The 21,239-nt window shown below is 36.6% G+C and overlaps 1 protein-coding gene across 2 annotated transcripts in view; it reads left to right on the forward strand.

Moving 5' to 3' along the window:
* Window positions 1-20,659, forward strand: part of LOC121867977 (DNA-binding protein SMUBP-2-like) — a 76,034-nt gene extending 55,375 nt beyond the window's left edge. Inside the window, exons 12-18 of one of the 2 annotated variants that reach the window (XM_042368152.1) lie at window positions 63-241; window positions 4,905-5,028; window positions 11,619-11,795; window positions 12,246-13,246; window positions 15,557-15,661; window positions 16,818-16,967; window positions 19,240-20,659. In XM_042368152.1, coding sequence (XP_042224086.1) covers window positions 63-241; window positions 4,905-5,028; window positions 11,619-11,795; window positions 12,246-13,246; window positions 15,557-15,661; window positions 16,818-16,967; window positions 19,240-19,410 — 1,907 coding nt within the window. In that variant the 3' untranslated portion in view covers window positions 19,411-20,659. The other variant, XM_042368153.1, reaches the window with a different exon arrangement.
* The last annotated feature ends 580 nt before the right edge of the window (window positions 20,660-21,239 follow it).

A 21,239-nucleotide genomic window follows, 5' to 3' on the forward strand; every position in this document is an offset into this window, starting at 1 on the left:
TTGACCATCAAAAACCAAGGGAACTATGTACAGGCTCTAATTATAATATCCTTGTTTTTCAGAAAGTGCTTTGGTACTGATTGACACAGCTGGTTGTGAGTGCTGGGAGTTGGACACTTCGGATGACCAGAGTAAAGGGAACAGGAGTGAAGCCATCATAGCCAGCCACCAGGTTAAAACTCTTATATCTGCAGGTGTACCTGAGAATGATATTGCCGTCATCACCCCATACAACTTACAGGTAAAATTTTGATCCCTTTGTTAAGCCACACACCCCTCCATTACACCACCACAGATCATTCTATTATACCATAGATCTCTCCATTAAACCACAGATCCTCCATTAAACCATAGATCTCTCCATTATACTGCAGATCCCCCCACTAAACCACAGATCTCCATTAAACCACAGATCTCTCCTTTAAACCGCAGATCCCTCCCATTAAACCACAGATCCCTCCCATTAAACCACAGATCCCTCCATTAAACCACAGATCCCTCCATTAAACCATAGATCCTCCATTAAACCATAGATCTCTCCATTAAACCACAGATCCCTCCATTAAACCACAGATCTCCATTCCATTAAACCACAGATCCCTCCATTAAACCACAGATCCTCCATTAAACCACAGATCCCTCCATTAAACCACAGATCTCTCCTTTAAACCACAGATCCCTCCCATTAAACCACAGATCCCTCCCATTCACAGATCCCCATTAAACCACAGATCCTCCATTAAACCATAGATCCTCCATTAAACCATAGATCTCTCCATTAAACCACAGATCTCCATTAAACCACAGATCTCCATTAAACCACAGATCCTTTCCTTTGAACCACAAATCTCTTCCATTAAACCACAGATCTCTCCATTAAACCACAGATATCTCCATTAAACCACACATCTCTCCATTAAACCACACCTCTCCATTAAACCACAGATCTCCCCATTAAACCACAGACCTCTCCATTAAACCACAGATCTCCCCATTAAACCACAGATCCCTTCCTTTAAACCACAGATCCCTTCCATTAAACCACAGATCTCTCCATTAAACCACAGATCCTCCATTAAACCACAGATCTTCCATTAAACCACAGATCTCCCCATTAAACCACAGATCCCTTCCTTTAAACCACAGATCCCTTCCATTAAACCACAGATCTCTCCATTAAACCACAGATCCTCCATTAAACCACAGATCTTCCATTAAACCACAGATCTCTCCATTAAACCACAGACAGATCTTCCATTAAACCACAGATCTCCCCATTAAACCACAGATCCCTTCCTTTAAACCACAGATCCCTTCCATTAAACCACAGATCCTCCATTAAACCATAGATCCTCCATTAAACCACAGATCCTCCATTAAACCACAGATCTCTCCATTAAACCACAGATCCTCCATTAAACCACAGATCTTCCATTGAACCACAGATCTCTCCATTAAACCACAAATCCTCCATTAAACCACAGATCTTCCATTAAACCACAGATCTCCCCATTAAACCACAGATCCCTTCCATTAAACCACAGATCCTCCATTAAACCACAGATCCTCCATTAAACCACAGATCCTCCATTAAACCACAGATCTTCCATTAAACCACAGATCCTTCAATAAACCCCAGATCTCTCCCTTAAGACACAGATCTCTTCATTGAAGCTACAGATCCCTCCATTAAGCCACACACCCCTCCATTAAGAGAATGTACATGGACCCTCCATTAGCAAACGGTTTAATCCACGAGATTTCAGTTCACGAGTTACCTCCGATAAGGACTTTCAGTTCTATTAACGACACCCTTAAGAGAAACACGTTTTGGTGCGCAAATCAGCTGATCGACTCGTCCGCCAATTGGTTCTTTGTTTAGCATTGTTTTTCTAAAAGGCAGCATGAGAAAGATGATTCCCTCGGTCTTCCTCTCCATAATCCTTTATGGAGAGGAAGACAGAGGATTTTCATGTGAGAGAATCTGTCACTCCAGAGGTTTCTGACATGATTATGGAAGGTGATTTACCTTCAAAGAAGCATTATAATGCTTCTCTTCTCCCTTCTCCTCCTCCTCCACTCCCACTTCCCTTCATCTTCCTCCTCCTCCACCTTCCAACGCAACCATCAACATTCTACATACACACCTCAAAGTAAGTGTTAAAATATTTTATTGTTTTTTATTTATTATTGTACAGATACTGTACAGTACTGTATTTTGTTTATATTTAATGTTTGGTTAATTCTATTGCTGGTATACAATACTTTGTATGTACTTATAAATTAATTTAAAGGGAATTCTGTGAGTTGGAACCAATTACCTAATATCCCATTGAAATAATAGATTCAGTTAACGAGTGACTGTGGAACTAATGGACGAGTTGACGGTCGGAAATTTTTCGTAAGATGGTGGGTCAATGAGTAAAGAAAGCCCTTAAATTCACTATGGTAATGATATTTTAAAATAAATTAAGCCAAAAAGTGTAAAAAATAAGGGTTAAAGTTGCTAAAAGGTCACGTGACTGTGAAAAGCTCTGTGATTGGTTGTGACGTCACTGGTTTGGGCGAGAGGCAGCCAGCTGTAGTTGTCCAACCTTCTCAGCTGATCAGCTCTGTAAATAAATATTACTAGATAATTAATTAGGCTTTACTGTGCAACACAGTAATACTATTATACATATATAAATACCACTAATTACCTAAATTAATTCAATGGATATTAGCTGCCCATACATCAAATTTCTTGGTATAAACATTCCAAAAATATTGGTATTATTTGGGTTTTGGTCATCTGGGGAACCTTACGAATTTAACTATGGGATTAAGTACTTTAAACAATAAGTCATTTTATCTCTACAGGATTTCTGTTGCAAAACATTTTTTGATCGCATAAGAAAATACAGATCATAGGTTAAGGTATGATTAGTTATAAGGTTAGCTTAACCCTTAAGCCCCTGGCAGTCCTCCTCCCCTCCCCTCTGTGCAGGGATAAATCGAGAAAAAATCAACTTAAAAAAATGGTGAGAATAGGCAGACATTCTGGAACGTCACCCGGGGCCTAAGGGTTAACATACATTGGTAAGTGGGGGGAGTAACTTAAAACTAGTGATTTCCGAAAGAAATGAAGGTCCAAATCGTTCATAACACATCGCAAACCACCAGAAAAAACATCATCTGCATGTCTAAATACAGGAATGACCAAAAGTTAAAATTTACCCAATACAGCTGCTCCCCGACTTACGACAGGGTTAGGGACCGACATCCAGGTCGTAAGCCGAAGTGGTCGTAAGTCGAAAATGCTTAAATAACACATAGAAAATCTAAAATGGGGGTCTCTTTTTCTTATCAGCACCACAAAACACTCACTTTTAAGCTTGCCAGCCATTTTAAAGTGAATTACAGATGAAAATTTTGTCTGTGTACTGACTTTGGGACTCGAAAATACGTAATTTGACCAAATTTTGGTACGACTGAGGCAGGTCGTAAGTGAGGGTGGACGTAAGCCAAGTAGGTCGTAAGCCGGAGAGGAGCTGTATAACCTAACTCAAATCTAAGCATCCAAATACTTATGGTAGTTAAAGTAAAATTTTACCTATTAATTAATATAAATTACTGTATGATATATCCCAGTGGTTTATTAGTGAATCATCAAAACAATAACAGCATTATGTTTTCATGTTTAGCTAGCATTTGGCATTATCAAAACAAAGTCCAGACAATGTCATCACTTCTAAATTTACTCGTATCTCCATCTAGTATTGATATACTCTGTAAATGCACTGAAAAAAAAAAAGACAAAGTCTACCAGGTAAGAGTACAAAACAGCTTAGCTGGTGTGAACATGGGTGTTTTTTTATCCAAAAGAACATAAGAATGGAGGAAACTGCAGCGGGCCTATTGGCTCATACTGGGCAGTCCCATTTACACCAACCCCTATCGCTCATATATCCAACCTATGTTTGAAGCTGCTCTTCACGGCACATTTCTTCACTTACGAAATATCCACCACTTAGACCATGAAAAAAAAAAAAAAACTTACCTGAACGTGGCATTTGGGGACTGAAGAGGCTGTCCTTTCTACTACCTACCACTGCAGCTGTGAGTCTGAAACTAGTGACGTCATTGCAAATGGCGGTCCTGTTTCTAGAGAAATAAACTTATCTCGACTATTATTGCAGGACTTTAAACTTTTAACACAAATTATTTATACCGTATCACTTTACGAACGTGGCAGAGTGTATCTCTTGTGTTTACCCAGAACCGTCAACTCGTCCATTCTGCTCGTTAATGTAGGAACCACATAGACTGAATACTAATACAGTACATGGTACTGTACTTAAGAACAGGATAGACGGGTTAATGAAGTTAATTTGGTTGACCAATTTTGGTGTCGAATATTTATGATGGTGGATTAATTACTGTAGACACTAATGCTTAAGAGGGTGTTTGGACTGGACACTGGTAGGTTGAGTGTGTAAATTGGATACCGTCATTTAAGAGGGCAGATAGACAGTGTACTATTGATTGTGATGGTGGGTAGGCTGGATACTAATAGGGTGACCATGAGATGGAGTACAGTACTTAAACCTTATGAAATTACAAATAATTTAGTGTTTAATGAAGTATTTAATAAAGTTATTTGTATTGCTAAGGAATGTAATTGACTGAATTGAGTCGAGGTAAGGCCAAAAATAAGATAAAAGGATTGAGTACAGGTACATTCAGATGCAGGATTTACATTTGAGTATATTTCAGAATACAGTACATATGTTGAAATGACTTAAACTGTGGGATGTTTATTTTAATAAGAAAAAAATTCTTGATATAATTTGGCCCTTTTTCATCTTTATACTGTACTGTACTTTCAAATATCCATTGCTTTACTATGTGTAATGTTTTCACAGGTTGAACTGGTGCGCAGCCTTCTTCGAACTGATCACCCTGGCGTGGAAGTGCGGTCGGTTGATGGCTTTCAGGGACGAGAGAAAGAGGCAGTCATTATGTCTCTTGTTCGTTCTAACAAACAAGGTGAGCAATTGGAACACGGCACTTTTCTGAGTAACACACTTTTTTCTTTCTTTTTTATTATTAGCTACTACAGGCATCCCCCGGGTTACGGCAACCCAGGTTATGGAAATTTGCTCTTACTGATTTTGTAAATTATGACCCATATATCTGGGATACGGACAAAAAATTAGCCATTATGGAAATTGGGTACCCATGTATAAATAATATATACATATTTTTTTCCAATATCTGTACTATTAGATAAAATCACAAATTATAAAATTTATTTCATGTGGATTTCTTGGTGGTTGCTACAAGACTGTACAGAAGGGATGCCACTCACCCATACCACGCCAACCTGCTCTGTTTGAACTCACGTGCGGTCTTCTGCGCTTGGTCTCGCGACACTTACTTACTTCTGTATTCAGGACTGTATTACTGTGGAAAGAGGCTGCCATCAAGTTCAAGTGAGAGCAGTGGTGCAAAAAGATCCCGTAAAGGAATTACATTGGACATTAAGCTTGATGTTTTACGGAGGTTTGATGCGGGAGAAAAACTTTGCCAGATTGCAAAAACATTAGGGCTTGCTACGTCTACAGTGTGCACAATACGTGATAATAAAGGCAAAATTAGGTTAAGTGCTCAATCGCATACTCCTTTAACTGGCCGTACGTTGTTTTTTCATAGAAGTGATGTGATGCTTAATATGGAAAGACTCCTGAATTTGTGGATTGAAGACCAAACTAAACAGAATGTGCCGCTAAGCACGATGATCATTCAGGAGAAAGCAAAAAGTTTGTATGAGGATTTGCAGAAAGAACAAGGTGCTAGTCTGATGCAAAACCTTTTTAGGCTAGTAAAGGATGGTTTGAAAGGTTTAAGAAATGCCTTCAGTTGCATAACATTAAGATGGTCGGTGAAGCTGCCAGTGCTGATACAGAAGCTGCACGTAAATATCTGAAAGAACTGAAGAAAATTATTGTTGAAGGCGGCTACACACCAGAACAAGTGTACAATGTGGATGAAACCGGACTTTTTTGTAAGCGCATGCCTGCTAGGTCGTTCATTTCCAAAGAAGAAAAGACGGCACAAGATTTTAAAGCTTTAAAAGATTGTCTAACAATCCTCAATCCTTCTTTTGGGAGGAAATGCTGCTGGTGATATGAAATTAAGCCCCTACTCATGTACCATTCTGAAAATCCAAGGGGTTTTAAGGGCTATGCCAAGCCTAAACTACCAGTGATTTGGCATTCAAACAAGAAAGCTTGGGTGACCATTAGCCTTTTTCAAGACTGGTTCACAAACTATTTTGCCCCTGCTGTTGAAAGGTACAGTAACAAGCAAAATATATCCAACAAAGGTTTGCTCCTCTTAGATAATGCACCAAGCCTGAATGATCTTTCTGATAATATGTGAGTGGAATATATACCCAAGAACACACTGCCTTGGTCCAGGCAATGGATCAAGGTGTGATAGCAAACTTTAAGGCCTTTGATTTAAGAAGAACATTTTAACAGGTCATCGCCGCAATTGATGGGGAGGATAAACCAACAATTAGGAACACTTAGAAAAAGTTCAACATCATGAATGCCGTGGAGAACATGGCCAAGTCGTGGGGTGAAGTTAAGCATTCAACTATGCATGGTGTGTGGAAGAACATATGGCCAGAGTGCATCAACAACTTTCAAGGTTCTCCCCAAGCAGAGACCATTAATAAAGTTCAGCAAGACATTGGGACACTTGCAAATACAGTAATGTAGGCTTTGAAGAAGTCATGCAAGATGATGTGGTTGAGGTATTATAATCCCATAGGGAAGATCTGTCTAATGAAGATCTGATGCTGTTGGAACAGGAAGAGGACGGTATAGAAGTTACTTCCCATCACACTTGAGTTGACAACAATTCATTTGGCTAAAGGGTTGCATTTGTAGAGGAAGCTTTGCAAATCTTTGCTACTAACGATCCTGATCGTGAACACAACCTCAAAGTTTCAAGTGTTTTGTATATTTATTATCATATTATATCATAAAATAATCAATGTATGTGTTAAAAATAATTTATTTTTATTCATAAAGGTGCTTGAATTACGTCTTTTTACCGAAAAAATTTCCTTGGAAACGCATCTCCAATTATATAATGGAAGTCAATGGGGAAATTGGTTTCTCGTTATGACCCTTGGAATATTTAACGGCATTTTTCTCAATGCTTATTTCAGTACTCACCAACTATTTGTTTCCAAGGTGATTGGTGGGCATTTTTAAGTTCTTCCAGATGTACTTAATTACTGAAATTAATCCCACCAAATTTCAAGTCTGAGAGAAAATCATATTTGGTTGAAAAAACACATAAGGGTCCTCCCTTACAAAATTTTTCAGTGCCGAGACCAATTTGAGATTTTGTTCAAAATCTCAGTATAGGTACTCCTGAGCATGCCGATTCTGAATCTAGTATTGACAGTTCGATTGCGGAATAATTAGTGGTCATAATGACGCTTGGAATATTTTAATAACATTTTTCTCAATGCTTATTTCAGTACTCACTAACTATTGATTTCCAAGGTGATTGGTTGGCATTTTTAAATTCTTCTGGATGTACTGTACAGTCATCCCTTGGTTATCACGCCTAATTGGGACCTCGCCGAGTGCATGCTAACGAAAAACGCGATAACGAAAGTACAGAACCTATGGGATTTATTCTAATTGGTTCCAGGCACCCAAGACCCAACACCCAATTTTCCCATTTTACGGCCATTTAGACCAGGGGTGTCAAACTCATGGCCCGCGGGCCAAATGTGGCCCTTGGGATGGTCAGCTGTGGCCCGCGGAATGACTGTAAAATTTATCATCCCGTGAAATTAAGAAAGAAATACTGTAGATGTAATCATGTTTATTAGTAAAATGAATTTTACATACTTAAGATCAGACACACCCAAATGAGGTATTCCTGGTAAGCCAGGTAAGGCAATGTGTGAAGCTGTAAACTTCAATCCTGCAAATATGTGATATAGCACTTGTGTTGGCCCTGAAGAAGGTAACTAAAATAAGAATTGGCACTCAAAAGGTATTGAGTTTGACACCACTGGTGTAAGACTTACATTTTTGGTGGTTTTGGGCCAAAAATTAGATTTTGCTGAAAATCACAGTATGGGTACAACTGAGCTTGCTGATTATGACTATGTGGTCCACAATTCGATTGGAGAGTAATTAGTGGTCAAAATGACCCTTGAAAGATTTTACTGGCATTTTTCAATGCTAATTACTCATCAACTATGGGTTTCCAGGGTGTGAGTTAGGGTTTGTGTGTTATTCTGAAAGTTCTTAATTATTTAAAACCCTTAAATTTCAATTCGTAGAAAAAAGTATATATTGGTCTAAAAAATTTTAAGGTGTAAGACTTTAAGTTTTGGTGGTTTTGGGCCAAAAATGACGAGACAAATTTGAGATTTTGTTCAAAATTTCAGTATAGGTACTCCTGAGCATGCCGATTCCAAATCTATTATTGACAGTTCGATTGCGGAATAATTAGCGGTCGTAATGACACTTGGAATATTTTAATGACATTTTTCTCAATGCTTATTTCAGTAATTCACGAAATACCCTGTATTCGTTTTTCAAGGTGATTGGTTGGCATTTTTAAGTTCTTCTGGATGTACTTAATTACTGAAATTAATCCCACCAAATTTCAAGTTTGAGATAAAATCATATTTGGGTGAAAAAACACGTAAGGATGCCCCTTTGTAGATTTTTTCAAGGTTGAGACAAATTGCGATATATGCGATTTTGTTCAAAATCTTAGTATAGGTACTCTTGGGCATGCTGATTCTGAATATGGTATCGACAGTTCAATTGCGGAATAATTGGTATTCGTAATGACACTTGGAATATTTTAATGACATTTTTCTCAATTCTAATTACTGTACTCGCCAATTATTAGTTTCTGAGGTCGCTAGTTGGTGTTTTTATGTTCTTCTGGATGTACTTAACCATAAATTCAAACCTTTCTACTGTTGTACATGTAGTTTTATGGCTCAAGCTTGACATTTTCTTCAATTTGGTATCTGTCTGTCTATCCATCTATCCTTCAATTTGGTATCTGTCTGTCTATCCATCTATCCATTCATTTTATTTTCTTTAAAAGTAGTAGAGTTGCAGAATATGAGATAATAGTAAGAAGGGGACATTACATTCAGTGATACTCCTTCATGTTGAGTTGGCAAGAAAGGTGAAAGCCTTCCTCCTTTTCCACCATCACATCACTTGAAAAATGTGCCAACCACTCAGCAGTGCACCAGTTTTGGATCATTTTATGTTCTTCCAGTATTAAGAGAGGCCTCCTCGCCGATCAACAATTTAACTAAGGTTCATTAACATCAACAATTTACGGCCATTTTCCATGCTTTCGTGGGTTAGCCATCATAACTTCTTGACAGTTCTCCGTGTTGTATCGCATCTTGCAGTGTCTCTTGTCAGGTTCCTAACTGTCATTTCTTACAACCTCCCCCTATGTTGTTCTTGGCCTACCCTTGGCTTTCCTTTTCCTCGCATTTAAGCTCATGCCCCATTTGCCCCAGTTGGACTCATCCATTCTCTCCACATACCCAAACTATCTCAGCCTGCCCTTAAGCAGAACTTCCCCAATATTCTCAATACTTTACCCAGTTTTCCTATTATCTAAGAACAGGCCCTCCTTTCTTTCAGTGTCACATTATGCATCCACCTCACTATTCTCATTTCAGCTAGCTCAAGACTAGTTAAGGTCAACCTTTTTAACTGCCCATATTTTGCTGCCATATAACATCACCCTTCTCTCATCATTCGCATACATTCTTCCTTTCACATGGATGGAAGGTTCTCTTGCTGTCAATAAAGGCAGCAGCTCCCCAAATTTCTTTCAGCCACTGCTGTATGAATCTTGCAACTGGGCAGGCTTTAGCACTCTTACCGGCACTGATCATGTCACCTAGGTAACATAACTCATTGATGCAATCCAGGAACGTATCCCCAATGCTGTATTAGGTTTCTCCAGCTTTGTTGTGAGCACATGGTTACATGCACATATGGAACACTTAATTTCAGGAACATCCTGCAGTCTACCATCTACTCCATTGCACTTCCACTCATACCAATACACACCACCAGCTCTCTAGCCAATTCTATGTCAGGTTCCTTCTTGTTGTTCACACACAGTTTCTTTTGGCTTTCATTTGTGGGGTGGGTGTGTAAAGATTGATATATACCTGTATATGCTCAAGTGTGTGTTTTTATGTATGTATGACAATAAAGTGGCTATATTTATCACAGGTTCAAAATAATCCATAACATGGATAGCATTTATGTGCATCAATACTTGAAGATACTTAGAATACTTTTTATGTCCCTGCAAGGGGGGGGGGGGTCATATATAGTAAACCCTTCCAGTTTGGACTTCAATGTGTCAGATTTGGTCTATTTTAGGCAATCCTTAACGTGCAGCCGCGGATATCGCTTCGTTCATCCCAAACAAGAAACCCATCGTTTTTTCCAAGTCTTACAAATATATGAAACGTTCTTAATAAATAAAAGAGTAGAATACGACAAAATAAAATATTTATTTAGCTTTTGGGCTGTATGGAGGAGTTTCTTAGCACCATTTGCATATTATCCCTCACAGTTTAGGGAGAGTGAGTGTAGAGGGGTTTGTGTAGCGATTAGCTGGCATGGTGAGGCAACTGATCACATTCATACCACATGATAAATTACTTACTTATTAAGAAATACTTTTATTGATTTTATAAAATTACTAGTACACCACATACTTCTTAACAATTCGCTAAAAGAAAAAAAATACATATCCGCACTACCTTACTAACAGTGTAGAGCGTTGTGTAGCCAATGAAAAATGGAGGCAGAGTGCTGGTTCCCTCCAAATTTACCTCAGATGTTCAAGCCTATGCAAACATTTGAAAATGCCACCATGAAATTGCAGTGTTTATATACTCGTACAAGTTGTACATTGGCCAGAAACACATAAACAAATGTTTATGTACATTGGCCACAAACACCTACATAAATGTTTATATACTTTTTATTTTTTAGAAGTCTAAAATCTAAATCTTAAACTTGTGGTATGATATTATAGTGGCTCACATAATAATATCTCACATGAGTAGTGTATAGTTGTGGGGGTGGTGCCCACTTGGGGGCCTCTAATCTACCTTCTTGTGTGCCTCAGTTATATGTATGCACTTGTCTCATCTCTGGTGATGATTTTTTTTACTGAAAATAATAGATACCTGTCACACAAGTTAGGACTCTAGGGCCTGGGATCCAACTCTCTAGACTTACTAATATACAAATTTGCTCAATTTTGACTTGATGATAAAATGGATTCTCAGGATCATTCCACCAGTTTTCATTTCTGTTACAAAATATTCATTATGAATATATACTATAATTGAATTTTTCATATTTCATTTGATTTCTGTAAACCACAAACCCATGTATACTTATTTGTTAGGAATGAATATAATATACCTGTAGTATGTTAAGCCAAATTCTCAAATGGTGAAAATTGTCTTTAATCATGAATTCATTTTGGCTAATACTGTATTATCTTTTGTGACATTATTTCAGGTATGGTGGGATTCTTAAGTGAAGATCGTCGACTAAATGTGGCAGTGACTCGAGCAAGGCGACACCTGACTGTTGTTTGTGATACTGATACAGTTAGCAAGCATGCCTTCCTTAAGAGCTTCACAGATTATGTATCGCAACATGGTCAGGTCAGGACAGCACATGAATATCAGCATGGTAAGTGGAAGAATCTATTTCATTATCTGTTATTTAAGAAAGAAAAGCCAATACAGCTCCTCCCTGACTTACGACGGGGTTAGGGACCCAAATCCAGGTCGTAAGTCAGAAATGCAAAAAATAATACATATAAAATCTAAAATGAAATACAGTATAGGTATTGATATGAAATGTTGTGGGACAGTGTGGAGATTTAAAGATTCATTTTGTAAATAGTGTATTTACCGGCAATTTTATTTCAACTCTCTTCTTGCAATACTTTTGTGGGATTTCACATAAAACTGAGAAAGAAGTAAAGAAAATAGATGATTTTGTGTTATTTGGAATTATTTCTTTGTACAACTGTATAGTACAGGTTCAGCTGAGCATGTCATTGTGCTAAATGGCTGGATGCTGGTCCAGTATTTTTAAAACAAAATAATTTCTAATTCTTCAAATATTTGTTTCCAGAATTGGAGACAACTGAAGTGGAAACACCAGAATGTATTGTGTGGAAGCCAAAAACTGAGAAGAAAGAAAGACCCAAACAACCATATTCAAAGAACAAGAGACAGGATAAACCAAATGATAAGAAAAAATATGAACCACCAAGTGAGGAAGAAAATATTAGAAGAAAGAAAGAATATGAAGCTATTCTTGGTAATTTTCTCAAATCATCTGTCCAGATTTATGCCTTTCCTCCCTCTTTAAACTCTTTTGAAAGGCGCTTGATCCATGAAATTTGTGACGAACTTGGCCTAAAGCACGAGAGTAAAGGTGAAGGTAAAGAGCGACATATTATTGTGCAGAGGAAGAGCGAGACCATATCAGAACATCCTGAACAAGAGAACAATGAAGCAGTTGAAGAGGAAACTAGTGGTCAAAGAAGAGAATACATTGCCATTATTGACAATTTTCTCAAGTCTTCCCAGGAAACTTACAACTTTTCTTCCAAGATAAATTCTTTTGAAAGGGGTTTGATTCATGAGATATGTGAGGAGTTTGACTTGCAGCATGAGAGTCAGGGTGAAGGTAAGAAACGACATGTTGTTGTGCAGAAGAAAAATATAAAGGTAAAACAGCATATCGGTAAAGAAAATGATGAGACACTAGCCACAGAAAAAAAGGAGGAAAAAGCTAATGGGAAATTAGGAACAGAGGAAAGTGAAATCAGTAAAGAAAGTAGCGTTCAAAATGGTGCCATACCAAAAACTAAAGTATTAGATGGCAACAATACAAAAGTTCGTACGCGTTTTGTGGGAGGGAAATATGAAGAAGTAATTGTCCCAGTCTGTAATGATAAAAACACTTCTAACAGTGGCAATAAAGAAAATGAACTAAAGAATATAGCTGGCTCCATGAAAAAACATTGTTGTAGTTGTGGGAAGGACATCTTACAGCAGAACTACAGCATCCATAGTGCACAATGTGAGAAGAATATGAAAGCCACTCACAAAGAGAAAACCAACAAGGTAAGTTGTACACATATTGGTTATAAAAAAGTTAATCTTCACTGCAATCCAGGGGATGACTGTATATATATATATATATATATATATATATATATATATATATATATATATATATATATATATATATATATATATATATATATATATATATATATATATATATATATATATATATATACAGTCAGTCATCCCCTGGATTGCAGTCAACCCTCACTTTACGCGGCCCCACATTTACGCGGTATCCTGCCAGAACCCGGGATGCTCACATTCCGTGGTGCGTGTACCCCTTTACGCGGGTGAAGTATAATTTTATTTAGCTCATAAAATTCATACAAATTATCCAGCCAGAATATAATTTACATTGCTGGAATTCTTACAATTTGATGATCATTTTGAATATAAGCATCATAGATCTTGCATTAGACATACAAATTTTAGTTCTAATGTAAGTATTTTGTTTACTCTGAGTAAATATGTTATCTTCTGTGCAAAATATATGACATTTATATTCAAAATATTCCTGGTCTTGCAAGGAATCCAGCAATGTCAATTATATTATCCTAACTTTAGTCTGAGGTATTCTTTATTACTAAAAGTTAAAATCTAGTTTTTTCACCCAACATTTCTCTGGCAGGGAGGGAGGGTGGGGGGGGTGGGTTGGGACCGACCGACCATCTGGCGTTGGAAGAGGGGGGGAGGCAAGTTGGGGTACTTTGATTGACTGATAGTGTCGTGAAGAATATTTTTTTTTTATTAACTGAAGATATTTGTTTTAGCTCATAAAATTCATACAAATTACCCGGCCAGAATATAATTTACATTGCTGGAATTCTTACAATTTGATGATCATTTTGAATATAAACATCATAGATTTTGCATTAGACATACAAATTTTAGATCTAATGTAAGTATTTTGTTTACTCTGAGGAAATTTGTTATCTTTTGTGCAAAATATATGACATTTATATTCAAAATATTCCTGGTCTTACAAGGAATCCAGCAATGTCAATTATATTATCCTAACTTTAGTTTGAGGTATTATTTATTACTATACCTTAAAATCTAGTGGTTTCCCCAAAAAATTTCTCAGAGAGGGAAGAGCCAGCGAGTGTAGTGTGAGAAGAGGGGGAGGGAGTTGAGTCCATTATTTGAATGGACATTAACTTGGCGACTGTATTTCTCTATTTCTCTTAAGTATTAATTGTGTGCATGTACCATCATAAAATTAAGATGTTATTTTTACTAGAACATAGGTATTGTGTCAGAAAAAGTGGAGTTTGGGGGTCAGCCGGTCTCTATTTCAATTAATCCCATATGTTATGTTGTTCACTTTACTCGTTTCTCACTTTCCGCGGTACCCTGTGGGTTGAATTAACCGCGTAAAGTGAGGGTTGACTGTATATATATTTTTTTTTTTTGACATGCTGTATATAAAACTACAGTAATACGTCCATAATTTGGCTCAATAGGGGTTCTAGCTCATCCAAAATACTGAATGGCAAAATTTTTATGAGTTGTAAATTATAAATGCTTCTAAATAGAAAACAAAGTAGTAAAATTTTTCGCCCGCCATAAAAAAGCATTGTTCAGAAGTTTAACAGTAGTCACCAGTGGATTTGAGGAGGTGCAGGGGTGCTTTAATACAGTATACCTAAGTACTCTATTACACATAAACTCTGCTATAGTATTGTATAAAAGTTAATAAATTGCACATAAGCTATACCTAGTGCTTTGTTAGTTGCCATTATGAGACTTTTAAGGTACTGTAATTTATATAGTCTATTAAAGTCATAAAAAAAAGTCAAGCTCTTCAGAGTAACATACAGCTCCTCACTTCTATTTCCAACCCCATCCCCCACCCTGTTACAGTTTGTACATTTCTCTGAAATATCTTACAAATACTGTATTCCTATAAAATCATCTGTTCATCAAATCAGTTAAAAATTTAGACAGGATGAGATTGATTTATGCTTTATAATTTATCATCAGTGTCAAGTCTCAACTCCCTCTTCCCCCTCCCCACCTTGGGGATTTACCTTCACTTCATTAATTAGCTCCACATGCAAGACTCCTCTTTGAGGGTTTGCCCTTATGGTCTTGATTATCTAGCTCTTTGTATATTCTCCACTCAGAGAATAGCTTATTATTTTGAGGAGTTAGCGCTTCTTCAGTCTACTAGATGAACTACAGTGCAGTATATATATATTTTTTTTTTATGTTTTTGCACTTGTAAGGTTTTCTTAAACAGGTTAGCATTCTCTTTTTCCTTTATTTTTACTTAAACTTCGGCTAAATTATATTTTTTAACAGAGTACGCAAAAGAGTACAAAAAAGAAGAATCCAAAGGAAAAAATCAGCCGTGAAAATGATGATGGAGAGGAGGATTTTGATAGCATTATTGAACAGTTTACAAAGGTAAGCATAAATTCAATGCTGTACATGGCATTATTGAAATTGAGTACTTAGAAGATCAAGAGAAGTGTGAGTAATACAATAGTATATTGTAATTACCATAAAGAGGTTGGTTTTTGTGGCCCACCATATTTTAGCAAAGGTTTGCCATTGTAACCAGAATTATAGGCAGTGTATTTTATTAAAGAAAAACGAAATTATGTGCTGGGGTAATTTTTAACGATGAAGTGATCTCTAAGCAACTCATACACCATAGCTCAAAGTTAGTGAGTCTGAGCTTAGGTCTACCCTTAGCCATAATGGTTAAGAATAATTAATTAGTTTCACTTTCCCTTGAACACCCAAGTCCACACTGGAATCTTTAGTAGTTAGTGTTACCAGTTAAGGTAGAAAGCAATGAATCATGATGTAACATTGTTATGTGTGCACGCCACTTATTAAGTGATTAAGTCATTTTGGGTTCCAGCCTCAACCCTTCAGTAATGGCCTTGACTTCCCAGCAGCTGCATCTCCTAAAACCTAGATGGAACATAAAGCTAAGATCTATAATTCTTAATTATGAGCAATATTAGTCTATAGCTGATGCACAAAGTTTACATAATTATCTGCTATTCACAAGGCTTTTCACCGTGCCTTCTTCACCAAATTTATGGAAATTTTATTGTTTTATTCAAAATCTCAGTACAGTATAGGTATTCTCAACATGCTGATTAGGGATCTATGGTCAAAAAGTTGTAATTACAGTATGGTCATTACTTGTCCTAATGACTCAGAAAATTTTAATGAGCTTTGCAATGCCAAAAATTTATTAGTTTTACAGTATTCTTGATCAATTTTTTTAAGGCATATTGAAAAAATAAATAATATTCCTGCTTTCCCTGTGGTTTATAAATGTGCAGAACTTGTGGCAGTGTTAACCCTGAAACAGTGACCATTAGCCTTTCCGAGCAATAAATCTTTCTATTTCCTGTTCTTCATCACTACTGTGGATAATTATTTGGTATTGCTTGTGGTAATAAACTTGGGATGCTTCTGCTTTGTTTCATGAAAACAAGCCATAAAGAAAAGGATTTTCAGGGTCATAACTCTCTTATAAATTGAGGTCTGCCTGTATGTAAACTTATGTTTGCATAAGCTTATTGTAAATTTGTTTTTGTAGGAGAACAACACCTGCTCCCATACGCAATGTAAGTCGCCCACAACTGTGATATTTCAACTTTGTCCCTTTTGCCGCAACACATTTTGTTTGACACATCACATGGCGGAGGTGCATGGATGTGGTGATCTGGCTCGTCAACATGCCAGGATGGTAAGTACAGTATATAGTATTAAAAATAGCTGACAGTTTTTGTTCACACTGTAAATATTAATGGTTGATGTATTAAATTTAAATGAAGGTGTATCAGTAAAGTACAGGGGTTCCACGGGCTACGAACAGGTTTCGTTCCTGAGGACGTTCTTAAGTCGGATTTGTACGTAGGTTGGAACACATGCTATGTGCATACTGTACTTACAGAACAATGCTTAAAATCCCACGATATCATAGCCTAAGTCCTTATGTACATCTAAAATCACTTAATCTAAGACAAAAGAAGAAATAGAATGACAAAATACAGTAAATGAAAGTAAAAAAGTCATCAGATAAATAAAATACAGTACAGTACTGTAAATTTCAAGTTTAACCTCGTTCGTATCGGTGAGAGTTTGTAAGTCATACGCTCATAAGTCGGGGACCCCTGAATACAGCAATTTATTTATTTGTATAAATTTAATTTAGCACAAAAGGTAATAAATGAGTTTATTTTTCATTTATGGCATACTGAATGGTATTATAGGTACAGGTACTGTATATAATTTTTTTATAATTGTTGTTATTAAGTAGACTGGGTGTTACATGATACCTTTTATTAATGTAACTGGTTAAAATGTAGCACCATTAAGAAACTTGTGTCATTAACAGTAACCAGTTGGAGCTTTGAGATAAGTAATGAAGAACTGAGACTGAGATTAATAGTGAATCAATGAACTGAGAGTTATGTTATGGACAAAATGAGTTTGTGATATTGATATTAAGCAAGTAGGGCTTTGATGTTAGTAATGTGCAAGTGGTTCTCTGAGGTTAATAGTAGGCAAGTGGTGTTCTGAAATTAGTAGTGGAGAAATGAGTCGGACAGAGATTAGTACGGTGGCCTCGGGTTATTTTGTGGCTACCTAATTATTACCCATTTTTCTGTATATAATGCTAGTCACTGACATAGTGTTTAGCCTATCGATGATGGTATTGTACCATAGCTAGCAGTTAATTATTTATTTTCTAAATTATTATTTTTGCCATTTGTCAACTTACTAGCCATTTAGGTGGTCAGACTAATAGACTGATCAATTGATTAGATTGAGTCTGTTCCTAGTTATGACACTCATTGTCCACTGTTTGTACAAAAGGGAACTGGAGTACCCAGAGAAAGAATAGACTGATTTCCGAAATGACTAGTGGTGGAAATAATGGTTGAGAAAATATGACTAGTTGTCAACTGTGGTACAATACCATTACCATATCTAGCAACACCATGCTACAGCTGTAAGACATCACCCATATGGGCATCTTTACGTAAAGTTTGAATGATTTATTCCTCTTTTTTTATAGAAAATACTGTACCTTGAATAAATATTTTATTAAGAGAACAAAATAAAAACAAGCAATTTTGTATAGAGTAAATAAGTTGACAGAACTCTTTAGCTTTGGAATCATATGTCTGTCAGGACATAGTATGAGTTTTAGCTTCAGTCCAAATAGATAAGCTGCCATCAAACTTCAGTCTTTTATTTGAAGTTTTGCTTCAATTTATTGTTCTTTTATGGGGTGATTGATATTTCAATGTCATAAAATAAGGGTAAAATTGGGTCTGGGGCCAACTGGACAACTATATGGCTGTTGTATGTGCCGTGAATTTGGAGGTTTGCCAAATAATTTTTTTTAAACTGCCGTTAATTGTGAGTTAACGGTCAATGGATAGCTGGATAAGAGAGGGTACAGTATCTCATTATTCCTGGAGACTGTCTTGCTTCATTCTAGCAGTATTTGGTCATCGAGAGTGAATTGATAATGAATATGACATTTCACGGATATTAAAAGTAATTTCAGAATGAAAGAAAGAAGAGAAAGTAAAGGAATGAAATGCAAATGCTATTTTGAGTGAGGAAATGAACAATGATCAAAACATTTTCCAAATATTTTCCACAGGACAACTTTTTAATTAAAAGCTTTCATTAGACATGCAAGGATATTTATAACCCTCAGATGATGCACTAGCTCTCTCAAACTACAACACACCAGAAATCCAAATGAAGTGTTTTAAACATTCTCTTTATGTGGAATTAATGCACGTTTCTTGTCAAGGCCCAAGATTGTAATAAATTTAACCAGAATTTAAAACTTTGGGTTAAGAAACACATTCTCCTGAACCCCATCTCCACTGTAATATTCAGATGGAGCTTAAACAGTTGACAAGTTTGGGTGAAAACTGCTGTATATTAATTAGTAAGTATATTTTTTGTCCTAAATGTAATTTTTCATATTTCAGATGATAACAAAGGAGGGAGTTTTATACCCTGGCAGTGGCGTACCATCCAAGAAACCTCGTGAAGTCCAGCGTAAACAAATGGAAAAGAAATTGGAGAAAAAGATGGAAGATTTTTCTAAGCAAAGACAAGCTAAAAAAAATGGTAAAAATGCAGGCAAAGATGCAAAATGACACCTCTGTGTAGCTTTTATGCAAAAGGCAAGCTAAAATTAGCTGTCAAGTGTATAGGTGACCACGAGCGCTCGCCATTATAACAAGCTGTCCCCTTATTTCCCTCCCCCTGCACTGCCAGGAAAGTTTCTAGAGGCTCAATATATAGTTTTGTTTTTGTTTTTTACTTATTTTTTATTGTTTTATCCTTTAAAATGGTTAAAAATTATATTAAAAAAAATTCTCGATTTACCCCGGAGTGGGGAGTACTGCCAGGGGCACCCTAACCTGGGGCTTAAGGGTTAATGTTTTATATCTTATTCTTTGGTGTAAATATTTTCAGAGTATAAATGACGATTAATTTTCTTATAAATACTAGGGGAAATGCAGTAACGATAAACATTTATTTAATCCTACAGCCTCTAAAGCTTAAAGCTTTGTTTTATGAATGTTTCCCCCCTATGTCATCGAGGTGGTGAATATGGAAAATATTTGTTTACATATTCAGTAAAGACATGGCTTAAATGTGGTTAGTATGAATATTATTAATTCATATTTTTTTATTCAATACTCAATTCAGCTAAACACAATTAATGTATACCTTTTTCATTTTTACATTTGATTTTAACTCCATAAAGTATTCCCAATTGTTCCTGAGCAATAATCTCATGTCAAATTATTTTGATTCAAAATACAGTACAGTATACCAACATTTTCAGTACATGTGTTTTCCTAAAATGCAGTATTCTTATCAAAACTTGCTCCAGCATTTATTAAATATTTCTTACAATATCATAAAATTGTATCCTACCTCAAAAAATAATAAAAGCAAATCATGTACAGTAGTTGCCAGAAACCATTTTCTGATTGAAAAGTTTTGTAAATTGTGACATCATTCATTTGGGCGATTGTAGATGTATTTCAATGGTTTATTATGAAAGAGAATATAATGTCTTTTCTTTTTTGTCATACATATACCTGTAGTCATTTACCAATGTAGTTTGCTTTGATGCCTGCAGCAAAGAAAAAATCTTTAAACATAACAGTAAAAAAATTTGTAACAATTTCCATAATAGGAGTCACTTGCCATAGACAAGGACCATACCTTTAACGACAAATATCTTTGTTATTCAGAGCAGAAGTTCCTCTAACTTGGATTGTGTGATGACTTAATTAGTCTGACAGTATTTTACTTGTATCGAGTCCATCATAGCCGAGAGATTAGTTCTTATTACGCAAATACAATATAGCCTTGGTGCAATAAGATAAACCCAGTGTTTTAATTCTTAACCACTTCATTACAATACAGTATGCAAAAACTATGGTACCCTGTACCCACATCAGGAGTGGATTCAGGATTTTATTAGAGGTGTTCATATTTTGGCCACATAAAACAATAGAAATTAAGTGCTGTGTGTATATGTATGTATGTATGTATGTATGCATCTATGATACATATATGATGTATGTATAATGAATGTATGATGCATGTATAATGAATGTGTGATACATGTATGATAATGTAAGTTACATGTATGATACATGTAAGATACATGTATGATACATATATGATGTATGTATAAGGAATGTAACAGTGGTAGCGCCAATGTAAGTGGCATGGATCCTGAGGGCACCACCGCCTCTGAGAGGGCCCCTGACAGCACCGCTGTCCCCGGGAGGGCCCCTAGGAGAGCCCCTGGGAGCACTGCCGTCGCTGGGATCGGGGCTGTCCTTGGGAGGGCCCCAAGGGGCGCCACTGTCCCTGGGAGGGCCTCTGGGAGCACTGCTATCCCTGGGAGAGCCCCTGGGGACACTGCTGTCCCTGGGGAAGCCCCTGGAGACTCTGTAGT

The sequence above is a fragment of the Homarus americanus genome, unplaced genomic scaffold (genome assembly GCF_018991925.1).
Source record: "Homarus americanus isolate GMGI-L3 unplaced genomic scaffold, GMGI_Hamer_2.0 scaffold37032, whole genome shotgun sequence".
Classification (NCBI taxonomy): domain Eukaryota; kingdom Metazoa; phylum Arthropoda; class Malacostraca; order Decapoda; family Nephropidae; genus Homarus; species Homarus americanus.